Source organism: Hemicordylus capensis, chromosome 4 (genome assembly GCF_027244095.1).
Source record: "Hemicordylus capensis ecotype Gifberg chromosome 4, rHemCap1.1.pri, whole genome shotgun sequence".
Taxonomy (NCBI): Eukaryota; Metazoa; Chordata; class Lepidosauria; order Squamata; family Cordylidae; genus Hemicordylus; species Hemicordylus capensis.
The window spans coordinates 14,556,990-14,576,904 of NC_069660.1; the positions used below are offsets into that span (position 1 = coordinate 14,556,990).

The following is a 19,915-nucleotide window of genomic DNA, read 5'->3' on the forward strand; positions in this document are numbered from 1 at the left end:
TGCATCTAAATAAATGGATAAAATTATGTGGTGGTTCGTAAATGTGCAGTATCTGCCTAATTATTCACTCAGTCAGGATGGAAACCAAGTAAAAGAGTGGGTTCTTCTACTTTTTCAGTATTTATCACAATCCTGTGTAATTCTTTGCCTGCACTTAATAAGTTTTGGTGGCAATAGTTAGGTTTCCTAGATAACAACAGTAAGTGCTCTGCTTACATTCTGGAATGTTCTTGCAATGCAAATTAGAATAATCATTTGAGCCTTTAAGCACCATTTGAAAAATAGGAAAAATTCTTCTTTTTGTTACTCTTTATAACACTTTGATTATATGAACTAAAGAGTGGTTGAAGCATGTTGAAGGATAACTAATATGTATTAAACAATCTTAAGAAAATGCTCTTGTCTTTTGATATGGCCCTGCCATGTAATTGTCACCCAAGAAAGACCACCCTGTGCAAAGCTTTAGATGTTAAGAGTGCCAGGTTGCATGTAATTTTCTCTTAGACCAGTGAATGTTGTGGGAAACTGGAAAAGAAATAGTGAAATCTCATCATGCCAGAAGCCATGCAAAATTCTGACAGAGATGTTAATTTATTCCCTAAGATTGAACTCATTCCAGGGAAGAATTTATACAGCAGGAGAATGCATAACTTAGCTGGTATTATTTAGCTACAGTTTCATTGCCAAGAATCAGATCTGAACCGATGAGAACTGAATCCTAAGGGAAGGCAGCCAAGCATAGAATCTGGTCTAGGAGTTTCAGGTAATATAGACTAGTTAGTACTGTTGGGCACACCCATATTTATAAGATGATGGGTTTGCAGTGGTCCTGTGGATGAAAGCAAGGATGAAGTGTCCTCTCCATTATGTACTACAAAATTGAGTTTGTGGACTCAGAGTTATCTATTACCTGAGTACCTCTCTTGAACTTTTATTATTTTATTTTTTATTAAAACATTTTTATACCGCCCAAAACTTACGTCTCTGGGCGGTTTACAACAGAATAAAAATGAAGTTAAACATTTGTTAAGACAGAAATGGGGGTGGTGGGTGGGGACACACATTACAACAATTTAAAAATTTCAAAACAATACTTTAAAATAGCATTAAAACCATTAATTAAAAGCCTGGGTGAAGAAATGTGCTTTTAAAGACTTTTTAAAGGCTTTGGCAAATGATTCAAAGGCCTTTGTTTCAGAGTTATTTAATAGTAGTTTTACATTAATTCACAAGCCAGTTGAGGTGGCAGGCTTATTTATGGTAATTTGCTATTGCATAATGTCATCAAGGTGGATATGTAACAAAAATAATGATGCCACCCTACTTACTCCACTACACAATTCTGATATTGGTACTTTTGGTCTGGTTTCTTACTTGCTCATTTTTGTTTGTTTGGGATCCCCTGCCTCATTACCTAGAAAGCTGCCTTGTACTAAGTCAGATCACTGGTCCATCTAGTTCAATAGGGAGAGGAGAGCTGGTCTTGTGGGACCAAGCATGACTTGTCCCCTTAGCTAAGCAGGGTCCACCCTGGTTGCATATGAAAGGGAGGCTAGAAGTATGAGCATTGTAAGATATTCCCCTCAGGAGATGGAGCCGCTCTGGGAAGAGCAGAAGGTTCCAAGTTCCCTCCTTGGCTTCTCCAGGATAGAGCTGAGAGAGATTCCTGCTTGCAACCTTGGAGAAGCTGCTGCCAGTCTGTGAAGATAATACTGAGCTAGATAAACCAATGGTCTGACTCAGTATATGGCAGGTTCCTATGTTCCTGTGTCCCTATGTCTACTGACTGGTAGTGGCTCATGCAGGATTCTTGCCCAGCCGAGCCTGGAAATGCCAGGGACTGCACCCGAGACCTTCGGTATGCAAAACAGATGCTCTAGCCCTGGGCTATGGTCCCATCCCCAAGCTACAGTAAGGGCCCCATCCCCTTTCTCCAGCTCCCACTAGGGGGCCATTCAAATGTTTGGAAGCTGTATAGTTTGGAAGCTGTATATGTGCGCTGTAAGATCATTTCTTTGGGGCATGGGGTCGCAGCTCAGTGGAAGGGCATTTGCATGTAGAAAGTTCTGAGTTTCCTCCCTGGCATCTCCAGGTAGGGCTGAGAGAGACTCTTGCCTGAAATCTTGGAGAGCTGCTGCCAGTCATTATTGACAGTACTGAGCTAGATGGACCAATGGTCTGCCTCGGTAGAAGGCAGCTTCCTGTATTCCCACTAAGAGGGATGGTAGGAGTTGTAGTCCGACAATAGCTGGAGGGCTAAAGTTGTGCGTCCCTGAAACAGACCGTAATTACTATGACAAGAACCTTTGTTTGATTTTGGAGTTAAGATCCCTAGGACTGTATGTCACCTAGAAGCTAGCCAAGGCAATCACACCCAGCATAGCTCCCTGTCCTGAGCGCATGAAAACATACACTCTTGTGAGCACTCCGTTTCCTCTGAGCATTGTCTTTAAGCACTCTTAGTGATAACGTTTTCCCCCCTGCCTGCCTCTTTTAAATATCACTTTTTGACAGGATGACAAAGTGGAGAGTTTTGGAGAAAGTCGGTGCCAGCTGGTGAAGGGAAATTCTGTTGCTGAGTTTGTTTTTTCTTAGTGCTGACATTTTTAAGCTGTACATTTATTTCAGTCTTGGCAAGGACATGACTGCATAAATCAGTGAGTGAGCTAATTGAGAGCGGCTCAAGACGACTGCTAAGAAGGTTTTATTAGAAGTAACTTGTTACTCTTGCCTGTGGAACTGGTTGAATAGGTGTGTATTTTATAAAGTAAACTCTTTCCTCTCTGTGTGGAGTGGAGATGTAGAATTCACACAACCGCATGTAGAATTCACATGCGACCAAATGTGGAATTCACATGTGCGGTCGTGTGAATAGCCCCATAGAATGGCAAATGAAGAATCAGTTGCCCCAGAAAATGATTTGCTTCAGGGGAAATAGTTTATTCACAAATGTTTTCAGTCAAACATGAAAGGAATGCAGCTGATGTTTTCAAATAAAAGACTTCACAAAGTGTGGAAACATACTTTTCTAGAATTGTCACTATTTCCAGAGAATTGAAAAGCATTAGATCTTCTGTACTCAGCCCTCTCCAGTCCATGGATGTACAAGCAATGGGGCCTTTCTCACCACTTAATGTGCAAATCTAGATGTGTAGAATTACTTGCTCTACCTTCAAGTGGTGGCAAGGTCTGTTTAGGTGGCAGTTCTTGCTTGTGATCTTATTTTCATTTAATTACTGATTTATATTTAAATATCTCTACAACAGAATTTCTCAGAATCAAATGAGCTTTACTGATGTAGCTTGTTACTGTTGTAGCTAGCAAGTTGTTGTATAGTTGATATTTTTTAAAGATAAGGAGATTGTTCTTTTAGAGTTTAATTGTTACAGTATTCCCTTCCCTCCCTGCCCCCCTCCTCTTGGGTTGCTTACTTGTATACGGAATTCTTTCCTCCCTTTTTTCTTGAGATAGTTTGGAATAGTAAGATAACTTTCTTTCATATGCAGGCCAATATTTTGGGAATGGAGTTCAGAGCAAGGCAGAAGTGCAGCTTCCCCCCAAATCTGGGGAAGTAGAGATGGGACAAAGGACACTTGCTGAATATTGCTCCGCTATAGAGAGCTTAGCTCATGTGCAGATGGCAGCTTCGTACATCCCCAGTTATGTGAAATGGTGCAGGAAAAAGAAAGTTTTGGTGCAGGCATGGTGCACCAAATGGTGCAAGAAAATGAAAGCCCTGCTAACTTGGCAAAGAGGCACCTTTTAACGTGGTGATTTTCTTTTATTTTGCAGGGGGAGAGTAACTGGCTCTATCCACCCCCAGCACAGTACTTCCAGTGACTGTTGCTGGTGTCTACCTTATGTTGCTTTTAGACTGTGAGCCCTTTGAGGACAGGGATCCAACTTATTTATTTATTATTTCTCTGTGTAAACCACCCTGAGCCATTTTTGCAAGGGTGGTATAGAAATCAAATGAATGAATGAATGAATGAATAAATAAAGGTTCCCTTTCCGTGGGACACCTGTGCACTCACAGTGGGAAGCCAGCGGTGGAAGATGCACAGGCTACATTAATGGTGTATCAGTTACTTTGGACATAGGAAACCAGCATGCCGTGGATATGGTTACCAGGTCCAGATGGTGAAACAAGTTGATAATCCATCACCAAAAAAGTGGAAACAGAGGATGCTTTCCACAAAATGCCCCCACCAAAAGTCCACTTTGCATAAAATTTGCATATGCTTATTGGTATTGTATATGCAAATCTTGATTAAAAATGGATAATTTGAGAACAAATACAGCTCACTACTGTGAAGCTGATGACCAGGTGGGCTGTATGTCTGCTCATTCTGCTGCCTAGGTGCAGAGTTCTCAAGGCCCCGGCTTCTTAACCGTAAATGCATCTCCTGGGTAGGTTTACTGCACAGTCCTCTGTCCTCCACCTCCATGGGTCACCCAGCCTGCTCTCCCCAGCCAGGCCAGCAGCTTCACCTCTTGGCTTGAGGCAGGGCAGCCAGCTAGCTGCTGAGCCAGCCTCTTTGCATGCTGGTGCAGTGGTGCGTGCATGGTCTCCCACTCAGTTGATGTTCTCTATGACTACAAACATCTATATAAACCTTTTAAACAAAAGATTTCACAACAGTTTTCAAAGAAAAATAAATAAGATACTCCCCTGTCCCCAAAGAGCTCACAATCTAAGAAGAAATGCAAGATAGCACCAGCATCCACCATTGAAGGAATGCTGTGCTGGGGTTGGATAGGGCCAGTTGCTCTCCCCATGATAAATAGAAGATTCCATGCTTTAAAAGGTGCCCTTTTACTCAATTAGCAGGGGAAGCGGCTAATTGAGTAAATTTAGTTAGCTAACTGCTAATTTCTCATTGTCACCACCACCACCGCATGAAGGAAGCAAGCTGAACCTGCTGGGCCTGCCTTTCCATGCTCCTTCATGATGTGGCTCTGTAGGCTGTCGCTGAAGCAGAACCTCTACTCTGGTTTCCCCATTGGATGGATTATCAGTAGGAAGGGGAAGGAGACAGAGAGGCTGTTCTCACAAGCAGCCAAACCCAGGCTTAAGTAGCCAAGCCTGGATTTGGCTGCCTGTGAAAACCATGAGGATCCATGTAGATCTCAGCAGTGCTGGGGCACTAAACCCGGCACTTAACCTTGGCTCCGGGATTGTGTGGCAACGTGAGCTGCCCAGTGTACTTCGTTCAGTGCACGGTGCACTGTGGGATTCTTGGAGGCTGGGACGATGAGTTGGGACGACGAGCTGGGACGACTAGCATTGCTGGGAGCTGGTCGGTTACCCAGAAACACGGGTCACGTGTTTCTGGGTAACCCACCAGCTCCCAGCAATGCTAGTCTTGTGGGCGCACAGCTTGTACACCACCCAGTCTCAGAGTGGTCCCCTGGGGGAAGGTAGATTGAACCCGTAGGAGAGGAGAGCTGGTCTTGTGGTAGTAAGCATGACTTGTCCCCTTAGCTAAGCAGGGTCTGCCCTGGTTGCATATGAAAGGGAGACTAGAAGTGTGAGCACTGTACGATATTCCCCTCAGGGGATGGAGCCACTCTTGGAAGAGCAGAAGATCCCAAGTTCCCTCCCTGGCTTCTCCAAGATAGGGCTGAGAGAGATTCCTGCCTGCAACCTTGGAGAAGCTGCTGCCAGTCTGTGAAGACAATACTGAGCTAGATAGACCAATGGTCTGACTTAGTATATGGCAGCTTCCTATGTTCCTATGTTCCCACACCCCCACCCAGCCACACACGCATGTGGTCATGTGAATACCCCCAGAGGAAGGGAAGTGGCTCATGAGAGCAAAATGTTCCAGCTGCTCCTCAGAACTTCGGACACTACAACACATGCCAAAAAGGTTGTTTGGTCCCCAAAATAGTCTCTATTCCTTCTAATGCAGAAAAAGTCACTTGGTCCCCCAAAATAGTTGCATATCTTCTGTAAATGTCCCTAGTTGGCAAACCTAGGTATGAAACAACTCACTTCCTTTTAGAACTTGCTTAAAATCACAGGTTCCTAAAAGTGAGATGCACACACCTGCTGCATATGATGAAAATGTAAATATATCTGATAAAATGTCTGTAAGTGGTGGAAGAAAAAGAAGAAAAGATAGTGAAATGTACAACCTGGGTTTGATTCCTAATTAGCTTTAGGGCTGGTTCTGACATCACACGGAACCTAGGTTAAAATCAGGTTCCATGTGATGTCTCTTAGCCTCGAGCGCATGCTTCCCCCTTCCATCCCCATGAGTGTCCACTTCTCATCCTGATTACAGTGAAGCAAGATGGCTGAATTTAACAATCTTGGTTTATTCCAGCCTTCTTACCTCAAATAAGCTGAGATCTGCAATTTACTTCAAATCTTGGGTACAGATCTCGGCTTATTTGAGATAAGTAGGCTAGAATAAAATGAGATTGGTGGGTTTGGATTTCACAACTGATCTCAGTTTACTGTAACCTAGAATGGAAGTGGATGCTTGTGCAGGGATGGGAGGTGGGAGCATGCCTCCCAAGGCTCAGGGACATCGCATTAACCACTAAGTTTCATGACATCTGAACCAGCCCTTAGAATAAAATGTTAACAAAAGTGCCTTCACTTATCCTGAGTGCTGCCCTGATGCTTCTCTGCAGCATATTCATCCCTGTTGAAGGAGATCATTTTGCTTCAGAATTTGAATATTGTTTCTTTTTAAACTTTTGGCCCCGATTAATCTGTCTCTCTCTCTTTTCTCTCACAGCTGTTTCATGTGGCCTATGTTCTGATCAAGTTTGCAAATACCCCTCGTCCAGACCTGTGGGTGCTTGAGCGGTCAACTGATTTTGGACTTACATATGAGCCTTGGCAGTACTTTGCCTGTGAGTATGACACAAAAGTAGAAGAGATGTGGATCACCTGTGTGCATGCACACACACACACACACACACACACACACACACACACACTGTATACAACATCCAGAACTTCTCCCCGACACTGTTTTGTCTGTCAGTCAGAATGCCCTTATGACACATGAACACTTGATGTAGAAGCAGCTGGATTTTCAACCCTAACACTCCTGTTGTTTCTGGTAGAGCTTTTCAAATCACTGCAGCAGCACTGTGACATGATAAAGCTGTTGAAGTCTCTCTTCAGTGCAAAAGGTAGAGGATCACTAAAGTAGAAAGGGTGGTTGGTTGTCCTGACAGTGCAGATGGATCTTAGGGTCCAACTACAGAATGCATTAAATGCATCATTATTGTTAACAGGCATCACTTTTCCTTAGTCAATAGCAATCATGGTGGGGTCCAATCTAGATTGGGACTATGGCATCAGGAGAGGTGGACCTTGACTCTGCTCTTACTGCAGTGCCAATCTGGCTCCTGGTTGTTTTTTGCCCCAGGAGGAAAGCTCCCATTGGTGTTAATGACAGCTTTCTTTCTGGAGTGGATGCCAACCATGGGAGAACCCCATCAAAATCAGGACCATGGTCCTGATCAGGAACCTCCCAACCCCTGCTAATTGAGCAAAGAGACACCTTTTAAAAGCGGTGGTTGTCTTTATGGGGGGGTACTTGAGTGGGTTACCCGCTCTAGAACCACGGGGCTTGCAGCCGAGCCTGGTGGTTCTCACGATTGCAGAAAATCGGGCTAGTGGAGGCTAGCCCGATTTTCTGCAATCGTGAGAATAGCCTCACTGTATATGCAAAAAATGTCGCTTATTGAATTTCCCTTGTCATGCAGCTGTTGGATAGACAGGAGTTCAGCCAGAAAAAAATTATCAAGCCTATACGTTTATTCTGGAACCTTGGGCTATTGGCAATTCAGGAAATGAGCCCCCTAGGATCTCTCTCAACCCCAAAGAGAACCATTGACAAAGAGGCTGTGCAAGGCCAGGATAGTCCTCTTGTAATTCATATCCTGAAACTAGGGTTGCCAGTTGACCTGAAAAAATTGACCTGGCCTGCACATGTATCTTTCAACAACTGCTTAACTATGTAGGAATAAGCCGGTGAAGCTCTTCGGAGCATGGAGACCTGCTGCAATTAGCAGTTGACAGGGTTAATGAAACTGCTCTTAAGCACATTTGCAAGAGTGGTTGAAAAGACTGCAACCCTGTCCTGTTTCATACACTTAGCAGGACTCACTGGACCGGGTCTCACAATCCGTGAGACCCGGTTTTGGGAAGTGAGCGGGAAGAGCGGGCTAAGCCCGCTCTCCCCACTCACGAGCAGGCAGGGAGACCTGGGCGACTGGATCGGCCGCTCACACAATTTCCGGCTCCGAGATGGAGCTGCAGGGGTGAGCGGGGGACGCGCGGCATGCAGGGCATATTGGGGAGACCCCCGGAGCCGCAGCTACTCACGAGCCTAAAAAGCAGGTTTGCTGGAGCGCTTGCTCCGCAAACCTGCTTTTTAGCAGAGGTTCTCAAGCAGGTTACCCGCTCAAGAACCACTGGGCTCGGCTGCGAGCCCGGTTGTTCTCATGACCAACAAAAATTGGGCTAGGCTCTCCTAGCCCAATTTTTGTTGGTCGTGAGAATCGCCCCAATGTTGTGTTCTATGTAGAAGTGTGAGCTAAAAGTGTTGTTTGAATGTGTTCTACACTAGGCACAAAAGCAAGTTTATTTTATTTTATTTTATTTATTTGATTTATATGCCGCCCTTCCAAAAATGGCTCAGGGCGGTTTGCGGTTGGGATACTTGGATGCCTAGTGTAGAACACATTGAGGCTATTCTCACGATCGGGCTAGCCCGCTTTTGGGCGATCGTGGGCAGCAATGGGAGCTGCGCGGCTCCAGGAAGCAAACCTCCCAAAATACCACTCCCCTTAGATGAGGTTAATGGAGCGAGTGCTCCTCATCTTTTTGATCATGTGTCGCTGTAGTGCGTGGTGACACACGAGTAGACCCCTGGGCTGGGTCTACTGGGTCTCTCCAGGATGCCCCACACGCTCACACGGGGCGTCCTGGAACTTCTGTGGGGTTGCGCAACTCTCGATCCTTAAAGTCCCCTCTGGCTCCATGACGCAGCTGGCAGCCATGTGGGCAGCCGATCTGGCCGCCCAGGGCTGCCTTTGGATCGTTTGCGGGGAGAGCGGGCTAAGCCCGCTCTCCCCGCAAACCCCCTTACAGATCTTCACACTGATTGTGTGAAGAGCCTCATTCATTGCCACTAACTATCACAAGTTAACTATCCTGAATGTCATATAATGGTTAAAAGGTCATGTGAATTGGCCTTGAGTTATGTTTGGAGTCTTTTGAGCTATCGTGTGTGTGTGCAGGGTGAGGAGGGGAGCATCTCACTTAACAAGTTTGAGAATGGCTATGATAAAGCATCCTTTCTTGGTTGATGAGAAGGAAGCCCTCTTTGCAGCAAATGACTGGGGAACATACTCCGGTTTGTGGTGTTGCCAGGGGAAAGTTGTGGCCTAGTTGTGGTCTGTGAATGTAGAAGTGTGAGCTAAAAATTTCCATAGTGTATATCTAGATTGTATTTTCTATCGCCAAAATGGAGGCTAGCATTTGATATTGAAGAGTTTATCTAGAAAATCCTTTTGATTGGTAACTCATTTATCTAAATTGCTGTATTCTGGATGTAGAGGGTGTAATATATTTACTCAAGGAAGTTATTTTATTGGTTGGTTTTAACATGATAAGCAACAGGAATTTGCTTTGTCTACCTTGAGACAGCCTTTCAGTTAAAGATCAGAGCAATCTGTAGGGAGTTACTCTGTGTATCTTACTGTGGTCTCTCAAATGACGTTCTGGCATCTCCTTCCTGTCTTTTACTTTGTTCTTCCATCAGCTTAAACATTTATTGGAAAGTTAACGCTTCAACCAGAAATGCTGTGCTTTGTGCAGGGAACACTAGCTGAATTTCTGAGCAGCAAGAGATTGATTCTCAAGTAGCCAAGATTCTTTTCTATAAACCTTTTCCTAATACGCACTGAACTGAATTGAATCTGTGCCTGGTACCAAGAACATTACTTTGAGACTTAGGCAAAATGTGAGATACAGATCTCTAAAATAAAAAATCAGATCCACAGCTGACAGGATTAGCAGGGATCCACAGATTTTGGCTGGCCTTGCCCACAAGCCAACATTTGTGGGTGCTATGACTCTAACCCACCTCTAGTCCTTTCTGGCATCAAACAGAGTTTCAGAGGTACTTGGAATGTCTCCAGAGCACAGAGCAAGGTTAGCAGTCTTTGTCCGAGAACCAAGTGCAAGAGGAGAGGGGGCACATCCTACAGTCAAGCTGTAGTTCTGATGAGCTTAAAAGTGTAGCGAGTGGTCACGGATAATATTCCCCCATCTCTAAGCTAGTAATGTTTGCCAAATGGAGGAAGGACACTTGCCATAGCAAGTATTGAGAGTGACTTTGTGGAGCCCTGGGGCTTTGGCAGTGTCTGTGTATCTCTCTCTCTCTGGGTTTGGACGGAACTCGAAGCCGTGATTTGCATCAACCATAGTTTAAACTCCAAACCGTGAGTTGTGTTCAAGATGTACAGGCAAGCCATGGCTTATGAGGGTTCTCCTGCTTTCCTTAAGAATTTGGACTGCTATTTGGGCTGCTGTCCTGAATAGTGCCCCCAGAGGTGGAATAGTATTCCAAGCCGGGTTCAGATGTTACACCCAACCACAATTTGTCTAGACTGTGAGGCGATTCTCACTACCGCCAACAAGTGGGCTACGGGAGCCTAGTCCGTTTTTTGGCAGTCGTGTGCTGCCAGGGGAGCCAAGCGGCTCCCGGCAGCAAACCGCCCTAACTACTCCTCCCCTTAGCCCAAGTTAGCAGAGCGAGCGCTCCACTAACTGGAGTTAACGGATTGCATGTTGCCCTGGTAACTCACAAGGAGACCCCCAACTGGGAGGCTAAAAAGCAGCCTCCCGGCTTGGGGGGGTCTCCAACATGCTCTGTGCACTTGCTGGAACTTGCAGGGGCCACGTGGCCCCCAAACTCACAAGCCCCTGCCAGCTCCGTAACGGAGCCGGAAGTCACGTGGGCGGCCGATCCAGCCACCCAGGGCAGACTGCAGGATCATCTTAACCCTATCTGGTGGGTCCCGCTGATCATGGGAACCGCCTCTGTGGCTTTCAAACCATGGTTTCAGAACTTGGTTTGGTAGGCACCTGTACAAAGGAAACTGCCATCTGCTGAATCAGGCCATTGCTCCTTCTGGCTCAGTCCTGTCTGCTCTGACTGGCAATGGCTCTTCAGGGCTTCAGGCCAGAATTTCCCCCCAACCCTTCCTGGAGATGCCAGGCATTGCACTGGGGTCTTTTGCACACTAAGCGGATGTCTTCCACTGAGCTACCACTCCAGCCCATAAGCACTATTAGTTAGATGATGTTGGTTCAGACATGACAAACCATGGTTTGTCATGACTTTTGCACCGTGTGTGTGTGGGGGGGGGAGAGGGGAGCATAAGCTGGTTTGTTGCAGCAGCATATTCTTGTGGCAAGCAAGATCCATAATCGAGTGTGTATTACCCTTCTTATCCCTAAACACAAGACCCCAAAGTTCTTCATGAATTTTCTGTCTGAGGCCAAGATGAGTAGGAATTTCCCCCCTTTTAAATCTAAATATCCAAATACATTTCTTACATTGCAGAAACAGATAGTATATTAAAGTCCGCATTTCAAAATATTTGGAGTCCAGTGCTATTTTTTTCTACATCTCTTAGTTTCCCCTTTGACCCAGAAGCAGCTTTGTCACTTAGCACAGAGCACTCCCTTATTTGCACACCCATTCTTAGCTGCATGCTCTTTCTGGCATCACTTCACATTTTGCAGCAGCTGCCAATGGCCTGTCCTTGGTGGGTTTTTCCTGTCCTTCATTTGTGCAGCTTTCACACCAACAATACGGCTAGTATAGAAACCCAACCAGGTTTGGCCTCTGTGGCGGGAAGCCCAGTGTGTTACTTCTTTAAACCTTTTACGTAGTTAGGTGGCAGTGCCAAAACTCATTTGGCAGTAACCTTAATATATCAACTTTTTATAGAACACGGGGTGGGGGGAAGAGAATGTTTTGTGAAGGCTCATTTCACCATTGTTCGTGTTCACAATTTGGCTTGGAAGATGAGCCCTTTTGCCATGTGAGAAGATACAAGCTACTGTTTCCTGCCGCCTAGACATTAAACACTGCTGACTAGACATTCACGGCTGTCTGTTCTTTCTCCGGTAGTTCCCTGCGAAGGGAAAACCGAGGAAACTGGATATGAGAATTTATTTCAGCTGCATCTTGGTTCCAGAGCAAGAATCTGATACTGAAGTTACAAGGAAGCACTAGCTTGTTTTACTAATATCACTATAAAGCACACAGAAAGTTAGCCAAAGTACTTGGAACATATTAAGCACCGGCTCCTCTAGGGAGCATAAGCAGTAATTGGTAGGAGATGTGAGTTAAGCTTTACAGTGATCTTTTAAACAGAAAAACCTGCTGAAGGAGTGTCTGGAAATACTATACAGTCAATTTTCCCATTGAGTATGCTACCTTCCCTCCTTTCTTTTACAAAATGTATATGTGTGTGTATCAGGTGCTCATCCCTTTTCTGGATAGGAGATAGAAGAAGCATCTTTAGCTTAAATAATTTCTCGAATGCAACAGAATTTTAGAAATGGCTCACATTTTCATCCTGTTTCAAAATATCTTGCACTGATAGATACACAGGGGCTGCCAGTAGTAACCAAGGTGGTCCTTCCTCTTCTGCGCATTGGCTGACATCCAGATTGTTACTTAATAGTACTGCACAAGAGTTACTCTAAAGAACTACTCATTTTCTATGACTGACATGCCGTACAGGCTTACAAAGGGGAACAAGAACTCCGTCCTTGTAAGCAGCCAGGAAACTAAACACACATTGGGTTTGCCTTGCATCTCAGAGTCAAGCTTGGTTCCAGGACCTGGGCAGGACCTGTCTTCCCGATGGGGTTGGCTCCACATAAGAACGGGAGCTCAGGATTGGGCAAGGACAAGCTGGGCCCGAGATCTAGGGAGGTGAAGGTGGCAAGGTTGCCTGCCTTCCAGTCTACAAGTCAGGGAGATGTGCAAGGGGCTAGACTCAGCAGTAAAGTGAGCTGCTGTTCCAGCAAGAGTTACTTGCTTGTGTGAGGCTTATAAAGGCTCAGAGCCTAGCACTGGTAGCTAGTGCAAAAGGGTTAACAGCTGGGGCTGGTTGTTCCCTTGCTTCCTGAGGAGCCCTTTTTGAGAGAAGGCAGGCTGAGCAGGCAGTCGTGCATGTCTTCGTTGTTGCAACTCCACCCTCACCTGCTGGCATCGATGAGTGGGTGGTCTAGGCCCCTCTTTGGGGTCAGACTTGAGGGTAGGGACAGGAGGTGCTAGTGCTTGGGTTAGGCTCCCCTCTGGCTCATAGGGGGCTTCAGGGGAGCTTCCTGGGGTTCTTGTGCCTGAGGTTCTGCCTCTCTCACCTCTTCTGGCCCTTTGGGGCCCCCCAGGTTGAGAGGTTGTTCTCTGGGGTGATCCTCTGGAGCAGGCCTGCACAACATAAGGCCCGGGGGCTGGATTTGGCCCGCAGTGACTATTTTATTGGCCCCCAGGTATCCCGAAGCAATACAGGAGCTGGAAGCTGCCTTGTAGTGCCGTCCTGTCCATGCTTTCTCAGAAATATGCTCCATTGGTGTGCCCAGTGAGGCTTACTCCCATGTAAGCATACCTAGCATTGCAGCCTGAAAGCAACAACAGTTTAGGGAGAGGAGAGTTGGCATTTGGGGCTGGCATACACTCTAGGGGCCCCACTGATTGAGCAGGGACCGGACCTATTCTCTAGCCACTATCCTTGGTTGAAACTATGGGTCCGTGGACAGGGGGAATAGATCCACAAATAACTAATAATATTTTTAAATTTAATGTAGTAATATTCTAATAATTGACCTCGGCTCCTGCATGCCAACTTGTAGATGGTTCTGGCCCACCAGGGCATTTGAGTTGCGCAACCCTGCTCTGGAGAATTGTTGGGCTCTTCATTGGTGGGCGGAGCTAGGGGTTTTCCTGCAAGTGGGGCGGTCTCGAGGAGCACCACCATCTCAGACTCATCCCCTGGACTCTCCTCAGGTTGGTTCGGCTGGATCATGACACCTGGTAGGCAGCCCTCATGAACATATTCCTGGATGCAAAAAGGGCTTTTCACATTCAGTAAGTTTCCTGGCTACTTGCAAGGACATGAGCTCTTCCTCCACTCTCATAAGCCAGCATCTCATGTCAGCCAATAGGACTTCAGTTGAGTATTTTAGACAGGATGTCAGCCATTGTTTCTAACTCTTGTTTTCCTTCAGGATTTTACTTACTTATCTTAGGATTGTGTGTGTATGTATGTATGTGTTGGAAGGTGAAGGCAGGCAACTTTAACCAACAAATTTTGCTTCAGGGCTCCTTTTAATTTGTAACTTATTATTTAAAATATCCTGTCCAGATCCCGATGGTAGATGAGTGGATATTAAAATTATGGGAATATGCCTCTATGGCTAAGGTCACTGCTTATTTATGTAATGCTTCAGATGAAACATTTATTTCTACTTGGGAGCCCTTTATAATTTACAGTTTAGCACAGTTAACACCCCCATCCAAGATTTGGCTTTTCTTTCTAGAATATATAGTTATTTTAGTGTTTTCTCTGTTTCTCTTTTTAAAAAATAATTCTTGGCAAGGGTGGATTTGTGTGGGTGGGTGCTTTTGGAAGGTGGAGAACAGAGGGCTTTTGGACTTCCCGATAGATGTATGTAATTATGAGATGTCTAAGAACTGCTAATTGTAAAATTATTTTTATTTTCTTTCTCTTCCTTCTCTATTATTTACTGTTTCTTGTTTTATTCTGTTATTTTGTTGGAAAACAATAAAAATATTTTTTTTTAAAAAAAATCCTGTCCAGGCGTACAATCCAGCCTAGGACCCAGTCTTCAACATTCTGTGCTCTACCCACTTTTGCAATAAAAGTGTGTCTAAATCCATGGGAAGTTTCCTGTAAATTGATTAAATGAAATAGTTTTGCAAGGATAACTCCTAAAAGCTATGAAGTTTTGTAGTCAATGAAGCCTTTCCAGACATTTCATAAGAACAGCCCTGCTGCTGCATCAGGCCTATCTAGTCCAGCATCCTGTTTCACACAGTGGCCCACCAGTTGCCTCTGGGAAGCCCACAGGCAAGAGCTGCTGTTGCTCCCCTGCAACTCATATTGAGAGACATCTTTCTGAGGCTGGAGGTGGCCTATAGCTCTCCGACTCGTAGCTGTTGATAGACCTCTCCTCCATGAATTTATCAAAACCCTTTATAAAGCCATCTAGGCTGTTGGCTGTCACCACATCTTGTGGCAAAAATGCCATAGATTAATTATGCATTGTGTGTAATAATACTTCCTTTTGTCAGTCCTACATTTCTTGGCAATCAGTTTCATGGGATGACCACTGGTTCTAATGTTATGGGAGAAGGAGAAAATTTTCTACCAACTTTCTCCATATCATGCATGATTTTATAGACCTCTATCATGTCTCTCCTTAGTCATCTTTTTTTCTGAACTAAAAAGCCCCAGGAGGTTTTACAGACAGGGCTTTCCCCGCAAATCCAGTCCTGATTGGAGTGTACCAGTCCACATATTCACTGGATTTAATCCGACCTCCCTGTGGGCTGTCAGGGACCAGGACAGACAGGACTTTGATTCTCCCTGAATGGAGGCTGAGAATTCTGGCTTAACCCAGGTTATGTCCATTTAAAAAATCCTCTATTTCCAGCAACTTTTTTTGGGGGGGGGGAACTCGGGGGATTCTGCTTTCTCTGAAGGTGTTGATGGAGGTGCTGATGGCTGTGTGAAGGAGATGCTGCTGTCTATGTGAATGGTCCATTTCATCCCTCGAATTAAAATGCATTGAATCTGCTGCGAAGCAGATACACTCTTCAGATACCCTGAGGCATAGAGCCATGTGTGAAAAACCTCCAGGTGTTGTAGCCTTGCCTCGTGGGGACAGTGCTCTAGGCCCCTGAACAAATTGGTTGCCCTCTTCTGCACCTGTAATGTCTGTAATGTCCTTTCTGAGGTATGGTGACCAGAAGTGTACGCAGTACTCTAAATGTGGCTGCACCATCATTTTTGCATTATAATATTAGCCGTTTTATTTTCAATCCCCTTCCTAATGATTCCAAGCATGGAATTGGCCTTTTTCACAGCTGCGGCACATTGAGTCAACACTTTCAATGAGTTGTCCACCATGACTCCAAGATTCCTCTCCTGGACAATCACCAGCAGCTCAGAGCCCATCAGCAGATATGTGAAGTTGGGTTTTTTGCCCCATTATGCATCACTTTGCACTGGATAACATTGAACCACATTTGCCATTTTATTGCCCACTCTCCCAGTTTGGAGAGGTCCTTTGGGGCATGGGGTGGTGGAGGCAACAACCTGTATATCTTCCATAGCAACAGGAATAGTCAACAAGTTGGGGGTGAGAGGGAAATAAGCTTCTATCTTGGAGACTGGAAGGAAAAAGCTGCAGACTATTAGCATGGCTGTATGGTTTAGTCAACAATTCCATAAGGAAATTTATTAGCTGAAGAAGACTTATCCCAGTGGAAGGTGCAAAGGCAATTAGTAGTTAATTTTATTACTTTTATTGTATCTTGTATCTTTCTTATTGTTGTGAGCCGCCCCAAGCAGTAGTGCACTGGAGGGGTGTGGTATAAATATTTTAAATAAATAATAATAAATAAAGGCAAGCAGCTCTGTTGTAGCAGAAGAACACTTTTCCTTTGCACATAACAGTGTGCAATTCTCACAGCAGGGTGGACCGATTTAAATTACTGTGAAAAAAGATCAGCTTAAACCAGGATTTCCATTTTGAAATTCATTTGTTTCCCAAACAAGCAGGAATCCTAGTTGGCTGCTATACAAGCTAAAACATATTGGGTTGCAACTAATATAGCCTTTATACAACCTAGGAGCATAATCCAAATTATTTTGCCATGCAACTCATATGCCTGTTGCCTGCAGAATTATATCTGCTTAAAACAAGAGAAAGATTTATGTTTGTGTCCCTCTATGCAAATCCAAGGTTACTAAGCAAGATCACCTACTTCTTGAAGACTAAGGCTGCAACTCTATGCACGCTTATTTGGAAGACAATCTTACTTAACAAAGTGGATTTACTTCTGTTTCTTTAACAGGGATTCCCAAATGATGTTGGCTACAATGCCCACAATTCCTAGCCATAGACCACTGAAGCGGAGGATATTGGGAGTTGTAGTCAACAACAACTGGGAATCCCTAATACAGGGAACACTGCTCCTGAGTAAACTACTTTTATCCCAGGCAGAACATCACAAGCAATGGCTAGTTATGGTGATCAAGGGATAATGTTTCAGCTGCCAAGACACTTGGGTTGTGCATAACATGCTTAATTGGTGAAGACAGCACAATGTGTTTTTGGACCAACACCCAACACAAAAACATTGACCATTTTAATCTGCCATTCCTACACAAAAGTAAAATTTCAGGATCCAAGAGCAGCTGGGAGAAACTGTCATGTGGCTTCAGACTTCAAACAACCACACATTTTCCTATCCCGCTCTGAACCCACCCCCCTAAACTCCTTGGGTGTTCGAGAATATAAATATATTTGTCACAGTCTTGTCATGGATGAGGAAAAGAAATTGTTTTATTCTGGCTTTCTTCTAGTCAACACTGAAGAGTTTAGCCTGCAGTGACAAAGAAGTTCATTGTCTGCTGCTAGTGTCTCTAATAGATACCCAGTTCAACAGCCATGTTTCAGGCAGAATACACACCATTGTACAAAAAGCATACTGGACCTTGAAGTTAGAACTGCACGCCCTGCCTGTGTATTTCCTCTTATTTACCAAAATATTCTCAGTGGGGGTGGTCTCCTTTGATACTGATCGATTCGTACTCTGGCAAGTTGGCCCCTATTCTTTAAGGGGAAACCAGTTACGTTCAGAACAGCAGTTCTTTATTGAAAGTAATGGGATGCTGATATTCAATCCAGATACCAGGAATCTGGCATGGCAACCCGCCCCACTTCTGCCTGTGGAAACATGCCACACTGCTAGGTGTAGCTTGACACTTAACCAGCCTGACTCATGGTGGGGAAAGAGATGTAATGAGAGGGAGAAGGAGGAGAGGGAGAACTGGGAACTTGCTCTCTTACTGCGTCCTAGGCCATTTCCATTCTGCAAACATGATTGCTACTCAGATGCATAATGATTTTTGAGGTTAATTATCATTAGTTGTGATCACACATTTGCTTGGGATGGAACATAAATTTCAAAGTAGGTGATACACTTCCTGGGGTAGGAAATTGACTTCAGCTAGTTGTCGCATTTCACCGTGGGTGGGACACTTTAAAAAAAAAAAAAAGTGTTCTAAGGCAGCAAGAATTCCAGCACATTTATTTGCTCCCATTTTAGCTCTCCTTATGATGGAAGAAGTTGTTCCTTCTCTACTTTCAGTAACAGAAGCTTCTTTTGGTATGAAACATGGCAACCCTGAGCATAGCGTTGTGGCAAATGTCTAGAGAGCAAGTGGCAACAGCAGAGGCCTCTTGTTACCTCTTTAATGCCAGCCTTTTATCCATTTAGGCCACCTGCGGTACTGTGTAAAGGAGATGCATCTTGCTGTTTCATTTATTGATTTAGCAGTCAGCTTTCAGCCCTGTTCACATCAGTGCTCCCTCTGAGGCATGCACATGTGCATGTGCACACAAGTTTTTTGATGTCCACCCAGTTAATTTCGATGTACGCCCAGTTAATTCCGCTTGAGAAGTCTATAATGCTGGGAAAAGTTGAAGGAAAGAGAAGAAGATGACCAGCAGCAAGGTGGATGGACTCGATTACAACAGCAATGAATGCACCAATGAGAGACCTTAAAGGCCAAGTTGAAGACAGATCATCCTGGAGAGAATCTTCTCTATGTGGTTGCTAAGAGCTGACACTGACTTGATGGCACTTAATTAATCAAAATCAGATAATTTTAGACCCTTCTCAGGTTGAATCAGGAAGATCCCACTCTGAATGCACGTGATCACGCACTGCCTTGATACTGTTGCCCAGAACAAAACTCATTCTGCACATACGTGAAAAAAATTAGAGGGAGCCCTGATTCAGATGTGATTTCAAAGACACTGTATGTGAATATAAGTATCGGAAGTGGGACCTGACAGGTGTAGAACATCTTTGGAACTATGTCTGAATAGGACTTTTGTTTCTCTGTCATATGGGAGTGTTGCAAAGCCTATTGCCCTGTCCTGTCAGAAGCAAGCAGAGTGTTCAAGTATGTGAGCAATTCCAGGAGGGTTTGGCATTTCTGAGGACCACCCTGTTTGCGCTCTAGTGCACCCCCACAGTGCCGTCTCCTTCATCTAGTTTGCTCACGCTGGAATGCCAAACATGCAGAGGGGGAGAGAACTTTGGCCTCAAGCACTCAGCCCCGTCTTTGTGTTGTGTACACTCAGTAACATGAGCGTGGTTTTGAGGAAATCCCAGTGATCACAGGATCCTTCCTTCATCAGCAGCCACATCAGGATATTTGGTTGAGAAGCTATGGCAGCTTTCATCAAAAGTCCTTTAGATCCCTGCAATAATTCTAGCCTGTGTTTCAGAAAGATCTTTCATGATCAATGAATGATGGTTTTCTTTGTGCTTTAGCCTCTTGCTCTGCATTTGGTTTTCTTTCTTATCTTGTTCATCACTACTAGTTTGAAAAGTGTTAGGAGGATTAGGAAGTTGTTTCCCAATAAATACCTGTCCTTTGTTGGAGAAGCACTGTCAAAGTCTCCTCATCCCTGACAGCTTTTTAAAAGTCTTTAAAGACAACATTTGTTCACCCAAGCTTTTAAATTAGGTTTTAAATTGTTTTAATGTTTTTTGTTTTGTTTTGTTTTATGTTTTTGTAAACTGCCCAGAGA

General features: G+C 44.6%; 1 protein-coding gene across 6 annotated transcripts in view; it reads left to right on the forward strand.

Moving 5' to 3' along the window:
- The window catches only part of LAMA5 (laminin subunit alpha 5), a 362,437-nt gene that overhangs the window by 159,908 nt on the left and 182,614 nt on the right, over positions 1–19,915 (forward strand). For all 6 annotated transcript variants that reach the window (XM_053245482.1, XM_053245481.1, XM_053245483.1 and 3 more), the window contains one exon: positions 6,753–6,870. In XM_053245482.1, the coding sequence (XP_053101457.1) occupies positions 6,753–6,870 (118 nt within the window). The remainder of the gene's footprint in view (positions 1–6,752; positions 6,871–19,915) is intronic.